At 40.0% G+C, this 20,838-nt stretch overlaps 1 protein-coding gene across 1 annotated transcript; it reads left to right on the top strand.

Annotated features, from left to right (window-relative positions):
- Nucleotides 1-3,490: 3,490 nt before the first annotated feature.
- LOC109414745 (ADP-ribosylation factor-like protein 8) lies at nt 3,491-19,082 on the top strand. The gene is made up of 4 exons (XM_029874352.2): nt 3,491-3,978; nt 15,101-15,255; nt 15,450-15,611; nt 16,395-19,082. The coding sequence occupies exons 1-4, from the start codon at nt 3,856-3,858 to the stop codon at nt 16,513-16,515; spliced, it is 561 nt and encodes a 186-aa protein (XP_029730212.1). The 5' UTR covers nt 3,491-3,855; the 3' UTR covers nt 16,516-19,082.
- The last annotated feature ends 1,756 nt before the right edge of the window (nt 19,083-20,838 follow it).

The raw sequence follows: 20,838 nt of genomic DNA, 5'->3' as shown, positions 1-20,838 counted from the left end.
TCAGCGGCACCTTTTGACAAACGGTCGGTTGGCTTGCTTACGCTTTTCACTTACACACGCGTTCACTACTATACATAACAATTTTTGAACAGTTTGGCAAATGGTTGCACGCATTGGCGTTTGTGTGTAAAACATGAAACAAAAATTTTGACAGTTTCGTTTGTTTTTTTTAGTTGGTCTTTTTTTTTTGGAGTAAGAAGTCCGGATTTTACGAAAGTGAGCGAAAAAGTGTTGACCCTGCAGCTACTTTGATTCAGAACCGCGTGTACTACCTACCAGAACCCGATTGTTATTTGCCGCATCTCGGTGATCACCCGCATAACGGAATCCAGCAGTCGCAGTTCAGGCAACAACGGCAGCTCCTCCTACAAGGCAGATTCGGCTGGCAGAAGCACTCCGATTGGCGATTCTGGATTCAAAAACATCCACCCTTTGATCGTGACCACTGGAGATGGTGAAACGGGTGAACTTGTTGGTTGGTCATAACATCACCCACCGCAGATGGGGAGCGTGTTAAATGGACATCGCAAACACGATCGGCATCTTCATAGCACCCAAAAGTTGTAGAGTTGCAGGTGATTGGCCAGGCTAGCTGAAGCCAAGTTCTGCACGACACATCCGACCATGCTTCCTAACAACCATCAAGAAGGCGAAAAGTGTTGCCTGTAGATTGCTGGAAATGCGACTGGGTCACACCAGTTCGCTGCCAAATCCCCATAGGTGAAAACGACTCCGGATGGCCTACGTGTGGCAGTCAAGCTGGATTTAGACGGTGACGTTCGAAAGAATATCACAAGTTCAGGTAATATTTACTTCCTCAGTTCTCCTTATTTTAGTGATCATCCATGAACATTTCCAGATATTCAAAATGCCTTCAAGCGATGAAGACTTGACGAGAAACATCGGTGCAGAAACTCCCGGCGATGTCGGTACCGGCTTTTGGCTCGGTTTTGTCCTGCCGACCATTCTGATCATCGACCATTACTGAACCGTACTCTCCAGGGGGATGACTTTGAACGTTCTTCTATAGCATCATCACGCGAAAAATCAGATAGTTCAACAGTGAATAAAATGTAATTCAATGTGCAATATTAGTGTTTCATTTCCCAAAAAATATTACAAAAGTAACAGAACCTTACGACGTGTTGCTATTACAACTGTATGAGAACTGTATACCATAAGAGTTTTGAACTATATTGCAATGTAAACTAATTATCACACATACTGTCTATTTTTATTCCGATTTTATAGGTCAACAGTTCTAGAACTGTTTGCTTAACAGTGAACTGAGCAAAAAATGGATAGTATATTGACCTTCTATCAAACTGTAAACGGAAAATTTTGTTCCAGAAAATGGGTGATTTTTTATTGTAACATAACTTAACCGCCTATTCCCCATACTGTTATTTGCTCGGAAACCATCTACCACACTGTTAAAACCGTTTCTGGCACTGTTGGTTTATTGTTACTTTAGATGTTATACCATACTATTCAGATACTGTAGAAAATGGTTGCGAACAGTATGGTGGACAGTACTAGTATGGTTCCTGGTTATGCGGGCGGGTACCAAAAATCATGAAAATTTGGATTTCGGCTCAGTTTGGCATGCAGATTCCGAATATGGAATTATCTCAACACCGAAGAAGCCAATTTCAGTAAAACGGTAATTAGACGATTGGTTTTGTACTAGTAGAGTTGAATATAATCGATATTTCCGCATCACAATGGTTTCGGGACGGAAGACGTAAATTAAATTTTCGCCGCTCGTTAAAAATTCTAACACCCTGTAAACAAGCTCGCTGAATTGTCAGACTAAGTGAGGTTAGATCAGGTGCTTGCAGTACCCTATGATCCTGCAAAAAAAAAAAACAAATTTTTACGAAGCAAAATTGCGATGGACCCCACTGCGCAATTACGTTTCGAACAGTTTCATCAAGGGATCGTCCATAAATTATGTAAAAAGGTGAGGGTATGAGCCTTTGCACGAATCTGCACACTAATACTTATGACACACATGTGATACAGGAATCACTGTACAATTGCGCTTGAAATGAGTGCCATACTGAAAATTATCTCAGTTCAAGTCTGTCTTGTTAGAATTTTCTTGACACTGCGTACCGTTGTACAGGAATCACACTCGTATCACATGTCTGTCCGGGATATAAGATCAGCTCGGTATTTTTCCCATCTTTTTACTGAGTTCTCAACAGCAGATTTAACTCGGTACGCTCGGTTGTTTATTTTGCGGATATTCTGTAAATGTGTTACCGAGCTCAGCTAAGAAACTGTCAAAAATTACTGAAACACGGTAAATATCGTTACTGGTGAACGGTAAATACGATTGCCGAGTGTACCGAGATAAATCTGCTGTTGAAAACTCAGTAAAAAGATGGAAAAATTACTGAATTCAGTGAAAAAATTACTGAGCTGGAACATCTGAATCTTAGTGTGTGGCCTACTGCTCACTCCCACAGAAAGTTTGAAAACAGCGCGCACAGCAAAAGTCAAATTTGACTTTTACTGTGCGCGCTGTTTTCAAACTTTCTGGGGGAGTGAGCAGGACAGGGCAAATTCGTGCAGAGGCTCATACTCAGGCCAAACATTTCAATAGGTCCTATCTGCATTTGAGAGGCTCTCTTTGTTCACTTTCTCTTTCAACTATTGCATTGTAATGGTACACTTTCCAATTATTTTTGCAGTACTAATCAAAAGACGATTGTTTTGACCATCGTTCTATGCAAGGAGACAATCATAATACAAATAAACAGCTGAGTTATTAACGAAAGAGAGGGAAACCAAAGAGAGCCTCTCTTCTGCAGATAGGACCTTTAGACATGTTTGGCCTCATACCTATAGACACTATAAATTCCATAGACTCGCGGAGACATGGTTGAGCAATATAATTTAAGTGTGTTTTACCGTCAATTTAGAGTGTACCGAGCGAATATGACGTCACGAAATCCATTGTCGCTATTGAAATCGTGACGTCATGCTCGTTTGGCTACACGAACTGACAGTTCGTTTGACTACAGTTGTCTTCGTCTCCGCGAGTCTATGGAATCTATAGTGTCTATACTCACACCCTGTTATGAGCCATTATACGAAGTGACAACAATGTTGATGATGATATTGATTTTCACGGGTTAGAACGCCACCTCCTGTCAAATTTTCAGTCATAAAATCGGCTCGTAAAATGGACTATACTCCAATGCACCCAACACCTGTCAAATTTGACAGGTAATGATCCTATTGTTTTCTAATTTTTTGAAAGAGCGAGGGAGAGAATTTCGCCGAGTGGTGGCCTATATTGAATATTTTTTGTTGAAGCGGTGAGGAGGTCTAAACCAAGGTCTAAACTTTCCAAATTCTGCATTACGTAACATCCGAACGAACCGCAACTGTGCGAAAGTCATTTTGACAGCTTCGAAATGCATTTTTCACGCACACACTCACGCAACTCCTTTTTTCGAGCAGTTGTTCGCTTTTCGCGTCAAACGTCCAGTCGAAGTGAAACCTCGCTCTGTCAGACAGCCATCATCAGCGTAGAAGGAAGAAAAGTGATAGTGCAAAAGGAGAAAAAAAAGCTGATCCTCTTTTCATCGTGCCCCAAAGGAAGAAAAAGGCTGTGGTTCTGTGGTCCGGATTTAAGTTCCCCGGTTTCCCTTGGTTATCGCCGTTCCGCTGGGTCTTTTCGGGTGCCAATCGTTCGCTAGCAGCTGCTGTCTGCGGTGGAAAAGTTGGGGTGTAAACAACGGAGAAAAAAGCAGCAGCAAGAAAAAAAGTTAGTCATCGTCTCCGAATTTTGCCTGTTGTGTGTGCCTGAGAGCTTAGTGCCAGGGTTCCTGAAGCCTGAAAATGTTGGCCCTGATCAATCGGATTCTGGACTGGTTCAAGAGCCTGTTCTGGAAGGAGGAGATGGAACTGACGCTGGTCGGGTTGCAGTACTCGGGCAAGACGACCTTTGTCAACGTAATTGCTGTAAGTATCGATGGGGGTTGATGTTTAGGGGAAGGGGGTATGGGGGCTACTTGAATGCGGTCCAAGGGCAAGAGAGGTAGAAGAATGCATAAGACATCGGTAGGCAGTGTAGCAATGAATCATAAAGTTTATGGTTGAATGGACGACTTCTATCAAGAAGCTCTTTATTTGGGTGGCGTTTGGCGTTTGAAAGTTTGTTCGGTCGAGTGTCTAATCTGGGTAGCTGCGTTATCAGCTTATTCGGCCGATAGTGAGCCAACATAATTCTCAGTCCCAATAATAATTGGCTGTATTGAATTCATTGTTAAGCGAACAATGACATTAGATCGTAGTTGTTTAGAACGATGCGTTAATGCGCAATGACGATCTGACTTGACCTGATCAAAAGTTATGTACTAACAGGCTACCGTTTTCTATAAAAAATACTATTACTCTTACTAAATATCTAAATTTGACGAGAACGAGATTTTTCATTGTACAGTGTAGGTAGAAGAAAGATGTACATTGATTTCTTATATATGACTTCAGAAGAAAATTATTATAGGGCTAGAATATGTCTTAAGTTAGCCTGGTGTTTAAGACTATGGATCGCCAATCCGGAGACGGCGGCGGGATCGATTCCCGTTGCAGTCGGGAAACTTCTCTCGACTCCCTGAGCATAGTGTATCATTGTACTTGCCACACAGTGTACACAATGTCATGCAATGGCAGGCAAAGGAAGCCCTTCAATAAATAACTGTGGAAGTGCTCTAAGAACACTAAGTTGAAGAGAGGCAGGCCAAGTTCCAACGAACGTCGAGCCACAAAGAAGAAGAAGAAGTGTTGGTACATTGTTAAACCCAAACATTTTTTCAATAAGATAAATGAGAGTATCAACAATTTATTCCTTTACCAAATACTACAAAGAAACGCTTGCAAAAGCAAGCTGTTAAGTGGACTCTTACTTCTGGAACAGGCGATCCGTAGTATTATTCTTAGCCAATTGCGAGGCCTTTGAGACAATCGCTACCGACATTACACAGGCTGATCAAGAAAAGAAGTTAATATTGATGATCAATTTCATACGGGCTCGAACAACCGTTATCGTCGAAAGTACTAACGTTTCGTAGCGGTCTACTGTCACTGTAAATGATGCAGTATTTAGCATATCTACCTAGATATCATTGCTGGACTGCAGCGTGGTCGCTTTGCCACAAATAATTATTGATATTTAAATTGCCACCAATATTTCAAATGACCGTAACTGCTTTTGCCAACAATTCCTTCTCACGAAGCTGTTGATCGTATCTATAGATGGTCTATTAGGCAAAAGCTTACCAAGAATTCAGGCTTGAACGATCGATGCATTCATTCATGTTTTTGAACGTTGCTTCCACATGTAAAGATAGGAAACAATACTGGAATTCCTTCGCGGTTTCCGCACAAATTTCTTCCAGAACTCTTCTGGGATTCCCAGACTTCTTCTTGTGATTCTTCCAAGAACTTTTTCAGAGATTCCTAAACCGGTTCCATCTAGGATTTCTCCAGCATGTCCTCCCAGGAGTCCTTCTGAGATTCCTTCTGGGATTTCTCTAGGATTTTCTTCTGGGATTCCTCCTAAAGTTCCTACTAGGATTTATCCAGGTGTTTTTTCACGGGTCCCTTCCATAGTTCTTTCTGGAGATTTCTTCTCGGATCCTTTCAGCAATTTCACTTGAGACTTCTTCCGAGATTCCCCCAGAAGTTCTTTCCAGGATTGTTTCAGGAATTGGTATCTGTATTCCTCCGGGAACTCCTTACGGGTCCTTTTCTGGTATTCTATCAGGAACTGCTTCTAGAATTATTCTCAGGAACTCCTTCCTTAAATCTTCTAGGAATTTCTTTGGGGATTCCACTGGGAATTCATTCCAGGTTTCCTACAAGAACTTCTTCCGAAATTCCTTGGGGAATCTTCCTGGATTCCTCCGAAAACTCCTTCCAGGTCCAGGATATCTCCGGGATGGATCTGCACATCTGGAATACCTCCGGAAGATCATATTCAGGGTATTTACTAGCTGGAAAAACCTAGAAAACCGGGAATCCTCAGGAAAATTCGCCAGGGTTTGGTCTGGAATTTATTCAGAAATTTCTTTTGGAATGCCTCCCATGATTTCTTACAAGACTCCTTCCGATTTTTTTCACGGTGTTGTTCTTTGCGTTTCTTTCTAAAGTCCTCCCAGAGATCCTTCCGGATTCGTATTTCCAAAGAAGTCCCGGGGTTCTTCCTTAAGAATCTTCCAGAATTCCTAACTTTCAACTGATTGCTGGAGTTTTTCACGGGCATCCTACAGAATTTCTTTCCAGAACTGTTTACAGAGGTTTTCCCGGTATTGCTCCAATACTGCCGCAACATAGCTGTCACATATTCTATGGCAATCCTTATTAGTATGGGACAACTATGTTACACTGGCAGCACAGTCTCTCTTGGGATTTTCATGGAGATTTATGCTGAGATCTCCACAAGAGTTTCTCTCACAATATATCACAGATGTTGTCGCGGAATTTCTCCGGGATTGCTCTTGAACATTTTCCGCGGTTCCTTCCGATGTTCGTCTTGGGATTTCCCCAGAAGGTCCTCTCCAGGGATTTCTTCCGGAGTTGCTACTGGAGTTATTTCTGGGATTTAGACTTAAGGGTTTTAAGGGGGTTTCCACCAAAGTTTCTTCTGTAATGTCTTCAAAAAATTTGCGTGAGCTTTCTTCTAGAGGTGTCCCCAGGATTTCTACAGGAGTTTCTGATTTGATATCTCCTAAAGGTTAACGCGGGATTTCTTTTAAACTTTTAGAGTTCTACCGGGACTTTTCTCTTTTATTTGCCTAATCAGCAGGAGACTTTTTTCCTTGTGGAATTTTGAAGGGAAATGATAATACGTTGTTCTCTTTTCAACAGTATATTTCGGAATGGTCATTGTCTGTCATTGTACCATAGTCATTGCCTACTTAGTATAGAAACATTCACCAATGCCTACTACAACTCGGCCATCCTGACTATCTCGATGTCCTCATCGAGACAATCATTATTCGAGCTATCAACATGTATCCACATGCGCATATTTTGTGGTGAACATACCGCGTTAAAAGGAACATTTGAAATTTGAAGACCTTCAATATCAACTACCACATATCGATCATTCGGCAATATTTTAGAAATTTTATATGGGCCTTTGAACTTTGGCGACAATTTATGTGAATCATTGTTTTTCAGTACAACAAAATCTCCTTCTTTATACAGTCAGGTTTTTTTACGCGGGGGATACGTACCGCGTAAAAAAACTCAGTTCAAAATCGAAAAAACCGCGTAAAAAAAGTCTCACCATTTCTCGACGAATCATGCAAAAATAAGGCGATGAAATTTTTTTTTGTATGGAGTTTTCATTTACGCGGCCGCGTAAATCAAAACCGCGTAAAAAAAAACCTGACTGTAGTTAGTTATTTCAGTTCGTTTTTTATCGAGATTCTTTTTATTATAATTTTGTATTTTCAAATTGTTTTGTCGAGCTTTTTCTCTTATTTCAACAAGATTTGAATGCTCATTCAATGGTTGTCTATTCCGAACAAATGATTGAAAATTGAAGTTTTCGTATTTGATAGGATTTTCAGAAAATGATTAACATCATCTTGATTATGTCCAGAAAACGTAGGGAGGATCGAAGAAATTTCATCAAGGCGTAAGTTGTTTGAACATTTTGACCACAGCAACGGCTCCAAAATCGAATATTCGTTGTCGGCATCCTTGCAAGAATTCCTTGAACTTCCATGGCGTTCAATAACAGCTCCTTGATTGATGAGCTCTGCATCCTTCTGACTGTTTCCAAAATTTGCTCCATGACTGGCGAAGCATCCATCCTCTAGAACGGATCCCGCAGGTCGAAGTGAACAATTTTCTTGGCGGTTGGTGGACTTGAATTCCCTTGGAACAGAATTCGTGGTACTTGCAGGAGCATCTTGAGGGGCGAGATATCCATTCCCTAGACTGGATTCCGCTAATTCAATTTCGCTTCTCTGCCTCTGGGGTGATTTCCTCTGACCTTAAAAAATCATCTTGTTGGTGTATCCCACTTCTGAAGTTGAAGGGAAATGATAATACGTTGTTCTCTTTTCAACAGTATATTTCGGAATGGTCATTGTCTGTCATTGTACCCTAGTCATTGCCTACTTAGTACAGAAACATTCACCAATGCCTACTACAGATTTCTTCTGGTGCTATTGCTGCTATTTCTTGTAGAGTTCTTACCGTTTTTGTTCAAAGAGTTTTTAAGGCTTTTCTGCGTAGTTGTTTACAGGATTTGTTACAGTTAATCAACTGAGATTTTTTTTGCGGATTTTCTCTGAATTATTTTGGAAGTTTCTCCCAAAATCTCTAGCATTCCTCCTATAGCGCCTTTAGGGACTACGTTTTTCCATGAATTCCTTCTGGATATCCTGGAAAAACTTGTGAAGACATTTCAAAAGAAACTAGGAGATTCTCGGAAGGAACTCCTTAAAGCCCCCGAAGAACTCTCAGAAAAAATCGTGCAAGAAGTTCCTAGAGTTCCATTAGAGATCTCAGAAGAAACCCATGGAAGAATTCCAAAGAAATCTTCTGAAGGAACGATAAAAAAAATCTCAGAAGGAGCTCCCGAAAGGAACTCATAGGAAAATCCTAGAATAAATTTCTAAAGAAACTACGGATTCCTCGAGAAATCCAGGAACATCTGGAGAAATGCTAGAAGGTATTCCTTAACCCTTGAGCGATCGCGCTGTTGTATTTTGTACAACACGTTGAAAAAATCGCGCTTTTTGTAGGCAAGATAGGCCTAAGCTTAGGCGCCTTGGGAGCATACACTTTCATTAGAATATGGCTATTTAACACTCATCCATTTTGTTTCATGTCTTTTCTATCATCTTAGCACAAAAAAGCATTTTATTTTGCACTACGAGTTCAAAATAAATTCATTTGAAAAATGCTACTTTCGACATAGATTTTTTGCCATATGGGACAAGGTGGCCACCACATCGGGGTAGCACGGCCACAGAGCTAAATTTTTACAATTAGTGTGCTTCAATCCCTAAGCAACGTTCAATAAACCAAGGTCGAATTATCCGCAACGCTTTGCCTATAGAGGGTGTGGTATTTGCCAACATTTTCTTTATGATAATGTTTGGAATAAAATTGATAGAAATTTCTTTTAAAATGTTCTATGATTTGGTCCATTTTTTCAGCAAACTTGTTTCCCTCGAAACGATTTACCTGCAGATAGATTATTATTCTTTTCTTGCATTATACTGTAATTCAATGTCTTGTAACGAACCCTCTTATGGCGGTTTTAGCAATGATTTTCCAGCCCAGCTCCAAAATATTCAATGAAACCAATCACCGTTCATCACCAAATAACTTCAAAGTTGTTCTGAGGTATCATCTCCATCGCAGTTAATTTTAACTGCTCCAACTAATATGAAAAAGCAATTTTCTATGGTTTTGCAGTATCTCTAAACATCAATAACAGTTTTGAGGCTGCTTTAGATTGGTTTTTGGATGGTGATGGTGGTAATTTAAAACATTGACATTTTATTGTCGAGGTTTAATAACAGTCTTATATAGACACCATTAAAAATTAAAAATATTTTTTAAAACGATGTTATTTCATTATTAGGGTAATTCGCTAATTGTTGAACACTACCCAAATGTTGAACAGTTTCTGAATATTTTATTATAAATCTCACTTAAGTAATTTTAATCCAACGTAAACGTATGATGTAGATGCATATACATGTGGGTCACGATATTGCTCTAATTAATTTACAAAATTATACATAGGGTGACAAGGGGTATTATCGGCAGGTTGGTTCTCTTCGTCATGGGGGGTTTTTGTCAGCCAAATTGCCTGAAACTTGGCCATATAATTCAACTTAGTTAGGAAGGATTGAAGACCAACTCTGAGCTCAATAGGTTTCAAAAAACCCCCAAAGACGAAGAGAACAAAACGGCCGAGAATAGGTAATTTCCCCTATTTTAGGTCAAAAAAATTGATTGAAAATTTAGTACCGCTGATTACACGAAAACTACACAATTCTTAAGATTAATGTTAAGAAATTGCTGTTACGAAATAAGCTTTGTGGGCAAATCAACCACAAATATCAAAGACACACCATAGTTACAAGAACTGGGAAGGATGTCATTAACAGTTTAACATTGTTTAAAATCACATTTTCATTGTAATTTAATTTGAAAACATATTTTTCTTATCACACTATCATTATGTGTCCATGATCCAATTGTTGAACACTGTTTCCCGTAACGTGGGTAGATCACCTTAGAATGGTGCGTTGCGGTGTAAGATCTACCAAATCAAATTTTGATATTGTAATTTTCCTGCCTAAACTAATTAGGCAGTAGTTTACAAATACTCCAAGATCAAAGTTTGATGCACTTTTTTGATGTTCATGTAATATTTTTGTTTCAATTTTGCTGCTAATCAACTTTTTATTTCAGCAGGATTCAGGTAAATTTATTGTATGATACAATTAATATTGTAAAAATATATAACTGTAGCGAACGTATCACTAATATGTAGCTTAATCGACGTCAAGGTTAATATTATCTAATATTTCAGATTCTCAACCGAAAAATCAATTAACTCAAATAAATGCCATTAAGATGACGACGTGGAAACTAGGACGTATTGGGCAGATAACTAATTCTAAGCAGTCTAATAATGGTGTGTCTGAACGTTGGAGGATTGCATCAGTCTTGTCGACAAGTCATAGATAAGTCTCCAATCTTTATCGGGAAGGAGGCAATCCTCATAACTGTGGTCTAGAGCTCCACTACCTACGAAATCTTTGCGACTTGCTTAATGCTTATGTTTACTTTTTCAGCGGTAACCAGGTAAATGATTAAACCATGACAATTTCTCATGCGCTTTTTCGCCAAGGAAAGCACCCCATTAAACCCTATCCAATTTCCAACTCCAGATATCTATGAAGTGGGCCAAGTTCTTGGACATATTTTGAGTAGATATCTAATCAAAATTTCCTCCCCATCCCCGCTGATCGTAAGGACCTGGCCAGGTGTCGAGAGTTCGTTAAATGAAAGGTTTGTCAAGTCCCAGGCAACTTTTCTGGCGCATTAAACGTCTCTATCGACAGCCACCCCAGGATGTGTACGGTCGGCTATGCTATGCTATGCTATGCTATGATCCAATTGTTGAACACTGGCATAACCTACGATGTTAGCATGACTGCTAGATTTTTTTTTCACTTTACCTAACCGTGCATTTCATGGGGTTTCAAGGGCGTTCCAGGGATGTTCTAGGGGTGTTCCAGTGGGCTTCAGAAAGATTCCAGTGGTTTTCAATGGGTTTCAAGGGCATTCCAGAGTTGTTCAAGGGGAATTCAGAAAGTTAAAGGGGTCCCAGGAGTATTTCAAGGCGTTCCAGGAGGTTCAGGAGCAACCCACGTGTTTTCAAGGGATTTCAGCGTAGTTCCACGAGTGTTCTTAGGGGTTGAGTGGGTCCCATGGGTTTCCAGATGTGTTACAGGGGCTTTTAAATGCATACTTTTCTTGTGTCGTTTTCGCTTCTATTCAAATCTTTTCAGCCATTTTTGCATCTAGGCATGTTTAAAACGATTTCAGTCCACTAGAGCTCTCTTCAAATGAGTGATTCCTTGTCATTTAAATGAATTGTCACTAGCTCGAACTAGCTGGGCACAAAACACGAAAAACCCGGAAAAAAATCCGCCAGAGTGAAAAAATATCGGATGTCGGGTCAAAGTCTCTTAGAAAATGGAATTTAAGGGAATACAAATACAATGGGCAGTATAAGGGATGAGTAGATCTAGACGTTCACTTAATATTTTCCAACTAAAGTGAAATTATGCACAGAAAAACGAACGAAAACCAAAATGCCAGTACTAACCGTTCAACAATTGGCGAATTACCCTAATCCTTAAAATCAGATGACCTAATACTATAAGAAAACACTGTTTTTGAACACTCAAACTTCAAACACTATTTTATAGCAGATTTTCAAACTAATAGCAACTTTTTTACATATTATAAACATGAACATTGTTTATAATCACAACCCATGCAGAAATTTTTTTTTTGTGTTGCAAATTAATGCTTAAAACTCAGGGTGGCCATCTTGCCCCATATGGCCATCTTGCCACACAAACCCCTACACAGCATTAGCGTGCTTGTTAGCGTGGTGCTGACGGTAGTGGCCAACCGCGCGAGTTACGGAAGGTTAGGAAAATCGGAAAGAATGTGTTCATGAATCTCTGGAGTACTTTTAGGAGAAATCTTGACAGAGCTCCTGGAGAATACCAAATGGAACCGCTTCAGGAAGCTAAGAAGAAACTCAGGAACTGCAAGAATCCTAAATAAACTCCCGGAAGAATCTCATAAAGAACACCCTGGAAATCCCAAAAGAATCTCCTGGGGGAGTCATGGGAGTGCTTTGTGGAGCAGCCACGGAGGAATTCCGGATGTAATTCCTGTGGAATCTCTGAAAGAGTTCCTGGAGAGGTATCAGCAAGTAATAAATCAGCACACTTTCTCACATATGCGAACCCCACTTTTCGAATTCAATCAAACCACTCATGAAATGCTTTCTCACAATTTCTCGTCCATTTGAATCTGAATTCATGCTTCGTAAGTTCTGTCAGAGGCGCAGCTGTCTAGCTAGAAGTCGTTTGTGAGTTTCCGATACTTCGTTAAGCCTGATAAACTTCTCGGCGTTGATTAGAATAACTAGCCAACTAACTAGTGTATTTAAATTGCCGGCCCCTTTTAATCTGCACGTGATTTCTTGCCCATATAGCCGAGGCGGTAAACGCACGGGTATTCAGCATGACCATGCTGAGGGTGACGGGTTCGATTCCCGGTCGGTCCAGGATCTTTTCGTAAAGGAAATTTCCTTGACTTCCTTGGGCATAGAGTATCTTCGTGCCTGCCACACGATATACGCATGCAAAATGGTCATTGGCAGAGGAAGCTCTCAGTTAAAAACTGTGGAAGTGCTCATAGAACACTAAGCTGAGAAGCAGGCTTTGTCCAATGAGGACGTTACGCCAAGAAGAGGAGAGGAGGATTTCTTGCATTAGCGCCACATGTGCCTCAAAGGATTCGATTACAAGTATCAAATCATCATGATTTATGAATATGTTGCTTCTAGAGCAATGAGCAGAAATTGAAGCCTAAAAGACCGTTGTTATCGTTGTCTGTGGCTATGACTACAGAACCCTGTTTTATTGAAAGAAGGAATGTTGCCGAGCTAAGAGACATCCACCCTTTTTTAGAGATCATCTACCTTTTATTGTGAGCAGAGGCGTCTCGTGACCCGTAAAGCTGACTGTGCACTTGAAAAGTTTTCACATGGGACGGTAGTATGAATGGAAAACAGCAGGAACCAGAACTCCGCTACACCCTTAAATGAAACAACACAGCGCACGAGTAACTTTCACGCAGCGAGCAAAAAGACAAAAGAATTTTCACGCAGATTTGTGTAATACCGGATCAGCACATTTTTTGTGTTGATCCGGTGTTACACAAATCTGCGTGAAAATTCTTTTGTCTTTTCGGTCGCTGCGTGAAAGTTACTCGTTGCGCTGTGTACATCGAGTTCTGCGTGTAGTAGACATTGCCCACCAATTGTTAAGGGATTTTTTCGGAATAACTTTTGAACTTCGAAGAATCCACTCAGAAGTGGATAACTGACACTGAAGAAGTGAAACACCCATTGCACAATTATGGGTCACTCTGTAACTATTACTAGTCAGTCTGTTCTCTATGCTATTCAAATAGAATTTAAATCAAATTGACCCATGTGAGTAACCCATGATTATGCTATGACTGTAGTCGAAACATGCGTATTTGTTTAAGGGCTTCAAGGGTAAGCATTAGAGGGCGGAATTAAAAGTACAAATCTGAGAACACTCAATCGAAGAGGGTATTCTACTTAGATGATTCGAGATGCGGTACAAGCTTTTCCTCAATCGACCGCCTAGCAAACGAATTGCGGGAGTAGATTGTCTACGATATCGCGCTCCATTTTCCTTTGAATGTTGCTAGAAAATGAAAACGTACGCGACGTGCAACTAGTAGTGAATGAAAATGCCACCCATTCAGGTCCACCCAAAGGCATGCACGCATGCCAAAAGAGTGGATGGGCGGCCTCCGTTGAATGGTACAAGTTCTCTCGCTTTGCTCTTTTGCCTCGCTCTCTTGCTGAAGCATACACCCTTAAATGAAACAACACAGCACACGAGTAACTTTCACGCAGCGACCGAAAAGACAAAAGAATTTTCACGCAGATTTGTGTAACACCGGATCAGCACATTTTTTGTGTTGATCCAGTGTTACACAAATCTGCGTGAAAATTCTTTTGTCTTTTCGGTCGCTGCGTGAAAGTTACTCGTTGCGCTGTGTACATCGAGTTCTGCGTGTACAGTAGCTCAAATGCGACGTTGCCAAACTTAGCAGCTTCCCCGCGAGCGCAAGCTTGGTGTAAGCAAACAATCTTTCCTTTCCTCCGCCACCGATGAGGCCCATGTCCATTGGAAGAAGTGCACAAAAATTTTACTAATACATTGCCAAAGCAGCACAGAACAGTCGAACACAAGTAAACACAGTTCTTGCATGCATATACAGCGCTCCCGTGTACTTCTGGAAGTGAACTGAGGCGAGAGATTTTTGGCGATGCTGTCACATGGATGTTGCATGCTTCGGCGTGGAGAACTCTGGCAGCGGCAGGGTGGTGGCATAGTGAGATTAAGTTGGAAAATTTACTTGATTCCTATTGGATGCGCACTAGTATTTCATAGTGGTTTGTTCACTTGAAGTTGTGAACATCAAAAGGATTTCCTTGGGCATATAGAGTATCTTCGTACCTGCAACATCATATACAAATGCAAAACGATCATTGACAGCAAAATGTCTTGGTTAAAATTGTGGAAAACTGTAGAACAAGAAAGTTCTATTCCGAATATTTGCCCTATCATGATCTTAAATCTAAATGCAGTGGGCTTTTATAGTAAACCTGGTTAAAACTCTTTTCTTACAAATCTGCCCCAGACCTATGATCGTACAGCACTAACTTATAATTTCATTCTTCTTATTTCAGTCCGGTCAGTTCTGCGAGGACATGATCCCAACCGTGGGCTTCAACATGCGCAAGGTGACCAAGGGCAACGTCACCATCAAGGTGTGGGACATCGGTGGCCAACCGCGCTTCCGATCGATGTGGGAACGATACTGCCGGGGGGTCAACGCCATCGTGTAGGTTTCACACACGTCATTCACGCCCATTATCTTATCCAATCTTGGAAAGCGTTCCGGCTTGCAAGGTTGTTGATAACGATACAAAATTGTTAGCTCGTACCTACACTGACTGCAAGTGCGGGTGTTTGATTTGGATGAAGCGGCGAAGATTTACGGCTTTGGGATTAATTTTCTCTCCACATCATTTTTAGCTACATGGTTGATGCGGCGGATTTGGATAAGATGGAAGCGTCACGAAATGAGCTGCATTCGCTGTTGGATAAGCCGCAGCTGGCCGGTATTCCGGTGTTGGTGCTGGGTAACAAGCGGGACATTCCCGGGGCGTTAGATGAACCTGGCTTGATCGAACGAATGTAAGTATGGAGTTATGCAATTTGGTTTACTTTCAGGGGCTATCAGCGATGTATGATTATGAAGACGCCTGTATGGGATCAAACGTATACTCAGTGGAGTCCAGTTTTGTAACCGGAATCTCTTTCGCTCATTCAATATACATTTTACCGAAACAACCGACGCTTCGTTTACCAGCTAGTTCATGTTAAGGGTGTTGGGGTTCGAATTTAGTAGATTCAGGATTCTTCTCTTTTCTTTTGCGTAACATCTCAACTGGGAAAAAGTCTGCTACTCAGCTTGGTGTTCTATGAGCACTTCCACAGCTTTCAACTGAAAGCTTATTCTGCCAATGACCATTTTACATGTGTTTATCGTATGGTAGGCACGAGGATACTCTTTACTCAAGGAAGTCAAGGAAATTTCCTTTACGAAAAGTTTAGGATCTTTCCGTCATGGAAATTTTTTTGGCTGTTTCAGGAAGAGTATCTTTGAGTTTGCTACACGATTTCATTTACGAATGAGATAGTCAATTGGCGAATATGATCTTAGTTAATAATTGTCCAAGTGCTGATATATCACTAAACTTTGAAGCATGCCTTATCTCAATTGAGACGTTTCGGTCTGAAGAAAACGAAGACCTCTAAAAAGACCTCTCAGAGGTCAAGGAACTGGATATTTGTAAAAAAAACCAAGGCTATCGTTGAAAAGCTACTGCATGATAGCAGATCAGTTCCAAACTGATTTGGCTACAAAGATTCACTTGACTAACACGAATCGGTCTTCTACGCCCCGCCTATCCGCAGGAACCTCTCCAGCATACAGGACCGGGAAATCTGCTGCTACAGTATCTCGTGCAAAGAGAAGGACAATATCGACATCACCCTTCAGTGGCTGATCGCCCACTCCAAGAGCCAAAGCCGTTAAGCAAAGCTGTGGTCGTTGTTGTTTTCGCTGCAGCTCGGCCGCTGTGTGTCGGTTTGTGTGCGTGCGTGCGTGCGTGTTTATGTGTGGGTGTGAATGGGTGTATGCGTTTGCGTTGTGTGTCTGTACCAGAAGCAGGGGTTTTTACAAATCAACGATGATCGATCAAACGAGGTTGGGTAACACCGCAAGGAGAAGCTAAGTAGATAGACTGAAGATGGTGTAGGGCAACACGACCATACTTCACTGGCACCGACATCTCGACACGCATACGATCTCCGTTTTGGCGAAGGGAAAGAAGCAGAATTTGAACATAAGGACACGACTGTAGAACATCTAGCAGAACACGAGGCACATCATAACGGTATTACGGGATAGTTGCTCGAAGATAAGACTTCCTTATAGGATCGTTCGATTGGTAGGAATGCGGAATCCGTGCGTTCTGCGAATCTCAACCCGGTACGGTCTATTAAGATTGACAGTGTTAAGTATAGGATAGGCATGAAAGCGATTGATAAAAAGTTGTAGCTATTGGGCAAACTTATTTTAAAATATACATTTATTTCTCTCAAGGGAAACCATACAAAATAATTAAAACTGATTGGGAACACTCTTCGTAAGTCATACCTGGATAACCTTAAGTCTGGATAAAACAATAGTTTGGGTGTAGCAAAGCAATTTTTCTTCTTCCTTCGATATCTTCGTGTCTAACATAAAATTTACAAAGGCAAAAATGACCAATTCGTAAAGGGAGCTCTCAGTTTATAATCACAATTTGATCATAAACCACTAAATTGAGAAACCCATAAAAGGTAAAATCCCCGGAAACAAACTAAATTGAGAATTGTTCTATGCTGTCCCAGATGATATGTTACGTTTGGATTGGATTGAATTTGTAAATACATTTTCAAGCTGCTTTAGTGTATCAGAGCACACGTAAGGAAGAAACTTCATGAATAAGTTTGTAAGATGCAACTGAAAAACTTTTATGGGGTTTTCTTTAAATTCTTGCTGGAACTTCAGTATGTTATTCAGTCTAAACAAGATAACGTTCAAATTTTACCAAGTAACATTTACAAGTTATCTTTAGTTTTAAAACGTTCCTCAAAATCGCCCTTGGATTGATGGAACTTCAAACGGATATTTGGGTCTGCTAAGCAGCTTGAAAGTTCTTTCAGATCTCTTTCTGAACTTGATGCATTATGGAAAGCCGGACTTCAGCTTACTCAGGTAGAAACTGCTAGAGCGGTTGATTGTACACCTTCTGCATTGTGTTATGATGAGCCATTTGCCTGAAAACAAAATCAATCAAGAGTTAGTACGCAATACAAACGCCAAATGATTCACCCAACTTAACTAGAAGAAGAAAAATCACACAGCAAACAACAAACCGAGGCACTAAGACATACCCTCACTAATCTCAACAAAAAAAGCACGCAGGAAAAGTAATTCTGCTACTAGGAGAACAATTAAATTGAAAAACCAATCTGCTTTTTAGGTAACCACGTTGTTAAACAAGTGTGCACGGTGATATGAATGTGACTTTCTGATTTGATTCGTTTCCGGTTCTGCTTTTCGATTAGTTGAATCCTTTGAATCGATTTCTGATCGTATCTCAACTTTACGTCCATCTATGGAGCGATTTTTTTTATTGTAAAGTGTGTACGCGAAACAAATCTTAGTGCGAGTGAATTGATCCTTCGATTGGTAGTATAAAATATCCAAAACAAAAGAAAGCAGACACACACAGTTGAACATATTATTCTCTAGCGCTAAACTGATATTTTTCGATGTTAAGAAAAACGAACCAATTCTATTGAACATTTCAAAAGCTTTTTATTCATATTCATTTGTATTTTTATTTTTTTACTTTTACATCAGTGAGATAAGAGTTTATATTTTTCTTCCCTCTTGTAAGCCCCTTCTGTTTATAAGCAAGCTCCGTTTTAATCAGAGAAATTCTAGGTTTCGCGCAGTGATATGTTGAGTAATATTTAGGGCTTAATATAAAGTAACAAAGTCATGCCGCGGATTAGGTCAGGAGAGTAAAACAATAAAATTAATCACTTTGTTGACCGTTACGATGCCATTGTCTAAATAGGATGAAGTTATAACACACAATTCTCGCTAGGCATGTATTCCCATTGATTTCCGATTTCAATAGTAGTATCTCATTGAGGAAAAATTGTAACCTTAAAATGCAGTCATCCTGTTCCACCTATATACCAGTAAAAACAGTTGGAAATTGTTCACGCATCCAAAGTCTCAGCATGTTAGGTATTACTTTACCGCGGTCTTTTATTTCAACCTAATAGTTCTATAGACATTATCCTTCACTTTCATTAGCGTTAGCACAATGGTGAAAATTGCAAGCGAATAAATTAATCATTATGACAAAGAAGAGGAGGTAAACCAGAATAGTTAGTAGATGAAACAAACAAACAAAAAATGAAACAAACAACTGGAAACTAAGAATGGATATGATGAATAATAAATTGATTACTAAAATCTTATACTGTATATAATGACAACATATGATAATAATAATAAAATATTATATATGACTACAATGGAATCTGTGTTTGAAGTTTTATCCCAATTTTCCTCAAAATTCAATCAAATCGGCACCAATGTTTCAAAAGGCGTAACAGGAAGCAGTACTTATTATTAGGCTGAGTGTGGATTTCATCCCTCCTAAGGAATCAGTCAGTACTAATTAGAAAATAAGATCCTCTGCGAACGATGCTACAATGATAATGAGATGACAACAAAACCGTAATCGAAATCTACCCCAACGTGGTGATCTACGAGTGTTTATATAAGCCAGATTAAACCTAAATTTATTATTCTAAAGCCTTAGTTTTAGCACAATTTGTTATTCCTACTGAATTCTGTTTCATACGCCGTTGTGGATTATCTTATGCAAAAGGCGAAACGTTAAATTCTACAGATAAATTTTGGTGATTTGATAACCTTGAATTGTTCCTAAAGGCAGTGTATGTAAGCTCGAATATTCGAGTTGCATAATTGTTGGAAAGGGGCATTATATCGAGCTTGTGAGTTGAACTGGGATTATCCTTGGTCGTATTTAAACTAAATAAAAAAGCTTCTACAATTACAGCTGTGGTAAGGGATGTTATAAGGCTGGTATCATTTGAAAATAAATGCAAAAGGTAGAATATGCAATGTATAGTTCATTTGTTAATTAGACTCATTTCATTTATTAGGCTTGTTTTGGCTGCGTCCTTGGAATAAACAGAATATGAATTTGTGTAGAAATTCTCAACGAACGAGTTAACTGTCAGTCGCTCGTAGAAGAGGAGATAAAAAGAAAATGGGTGCAAAAGCCGAGAAGTCAGTCGAGTGATCGAATGCCGATTCGGCCCGTAATCGGCCGTAGAAAGATACTTGAGTCAGTCAATCTCATATAGCACAGCGCAACGGTTGTGTTGCAACGGTTACGACATGGTGCAGTCGGTACCCGAATTGAACCTTATCCTCTGACAAGTGGAGTGAAATTAACGTTGAAAGATTTAAAAAAAAAACTTTGTTGAGAGTTGAGGTGCAAAAGAGCCAGAGGAAAGAACTGAGAAAAACAAATGAATGATGATTTCCCCTCTTAAAAAATAATTAGAAAAAGATGAAAGTGAGATATATAGCGCAAAAAAAAAGACTGATTAAAGATTGCAAGAGACAAAACAAATAGATGAGCCTGAAAAAAAAGACGGAAATGAGAAATATAGAGCAAAAAAATGATGCGCAAAAAAAGACGAGAGACAAGAGATAAAAAATGCAAAAAAGAGGAAAAAAAGGAAAATTTTTGGTTTCGAATTGGATTTGGAGCAGTTTTGGATTTTGTACAGTTATGGAATACGACATTTGTTCGATAGAGAACACAGGACGAAGGGGGTTGACAGCGGCTACTGGTGGTAAATTCAGATGCCTTGTGAGCAGTGCTGAAATCTCATTTCGTCATATCTAAATTCAACCACCTACAGCTCAATTTATAAGCTGAACCTTAAAATATGGTATATGAAAAACTTGTGCGGCTAGACCAGTTCTGCAAGAAAGTCACGGAAAACCGCTATTTTTGGAATATTTAAGGTACATTCCGTGCCTCTAGGGACTGTTTGGGGATTTCGTTAGGAATGCCTCTAGGAACTGCTACCGGGATTTCTTCTCGGGTTTCTTCAGGAACTTCTGCAGGGATTCCTTCGGGAACTGCTACAGGGATTCATCAAAGAGTTCCTTCACGAACTCTTCTTAGAATTCCTTCTGGATTTTTCCAAGGATTCCATCTGCAATTTCCTCAGGAATTATTCCTGG

The sequence above is a fragment of the Aedes albopictus genome, chromosome 1, assembly GCF_035046485.1.
Source record: "Aedes albopictus strain Foshan chromosome 1, AalbF5, whole genome shotgun sequence".
Classification (NCBI taxonomy): domain Eukaryota; kingdom Metazoa; phylum Arthropoda; class Insecta; order Diptera; family Culicidae; genus Aedes; species Aedes albopictus.
The sequence above is the reverse complement of the archived record's forward strand: the minus strand, read 5'-3'. Positions and strand labels throughout refer to the sequence as shown.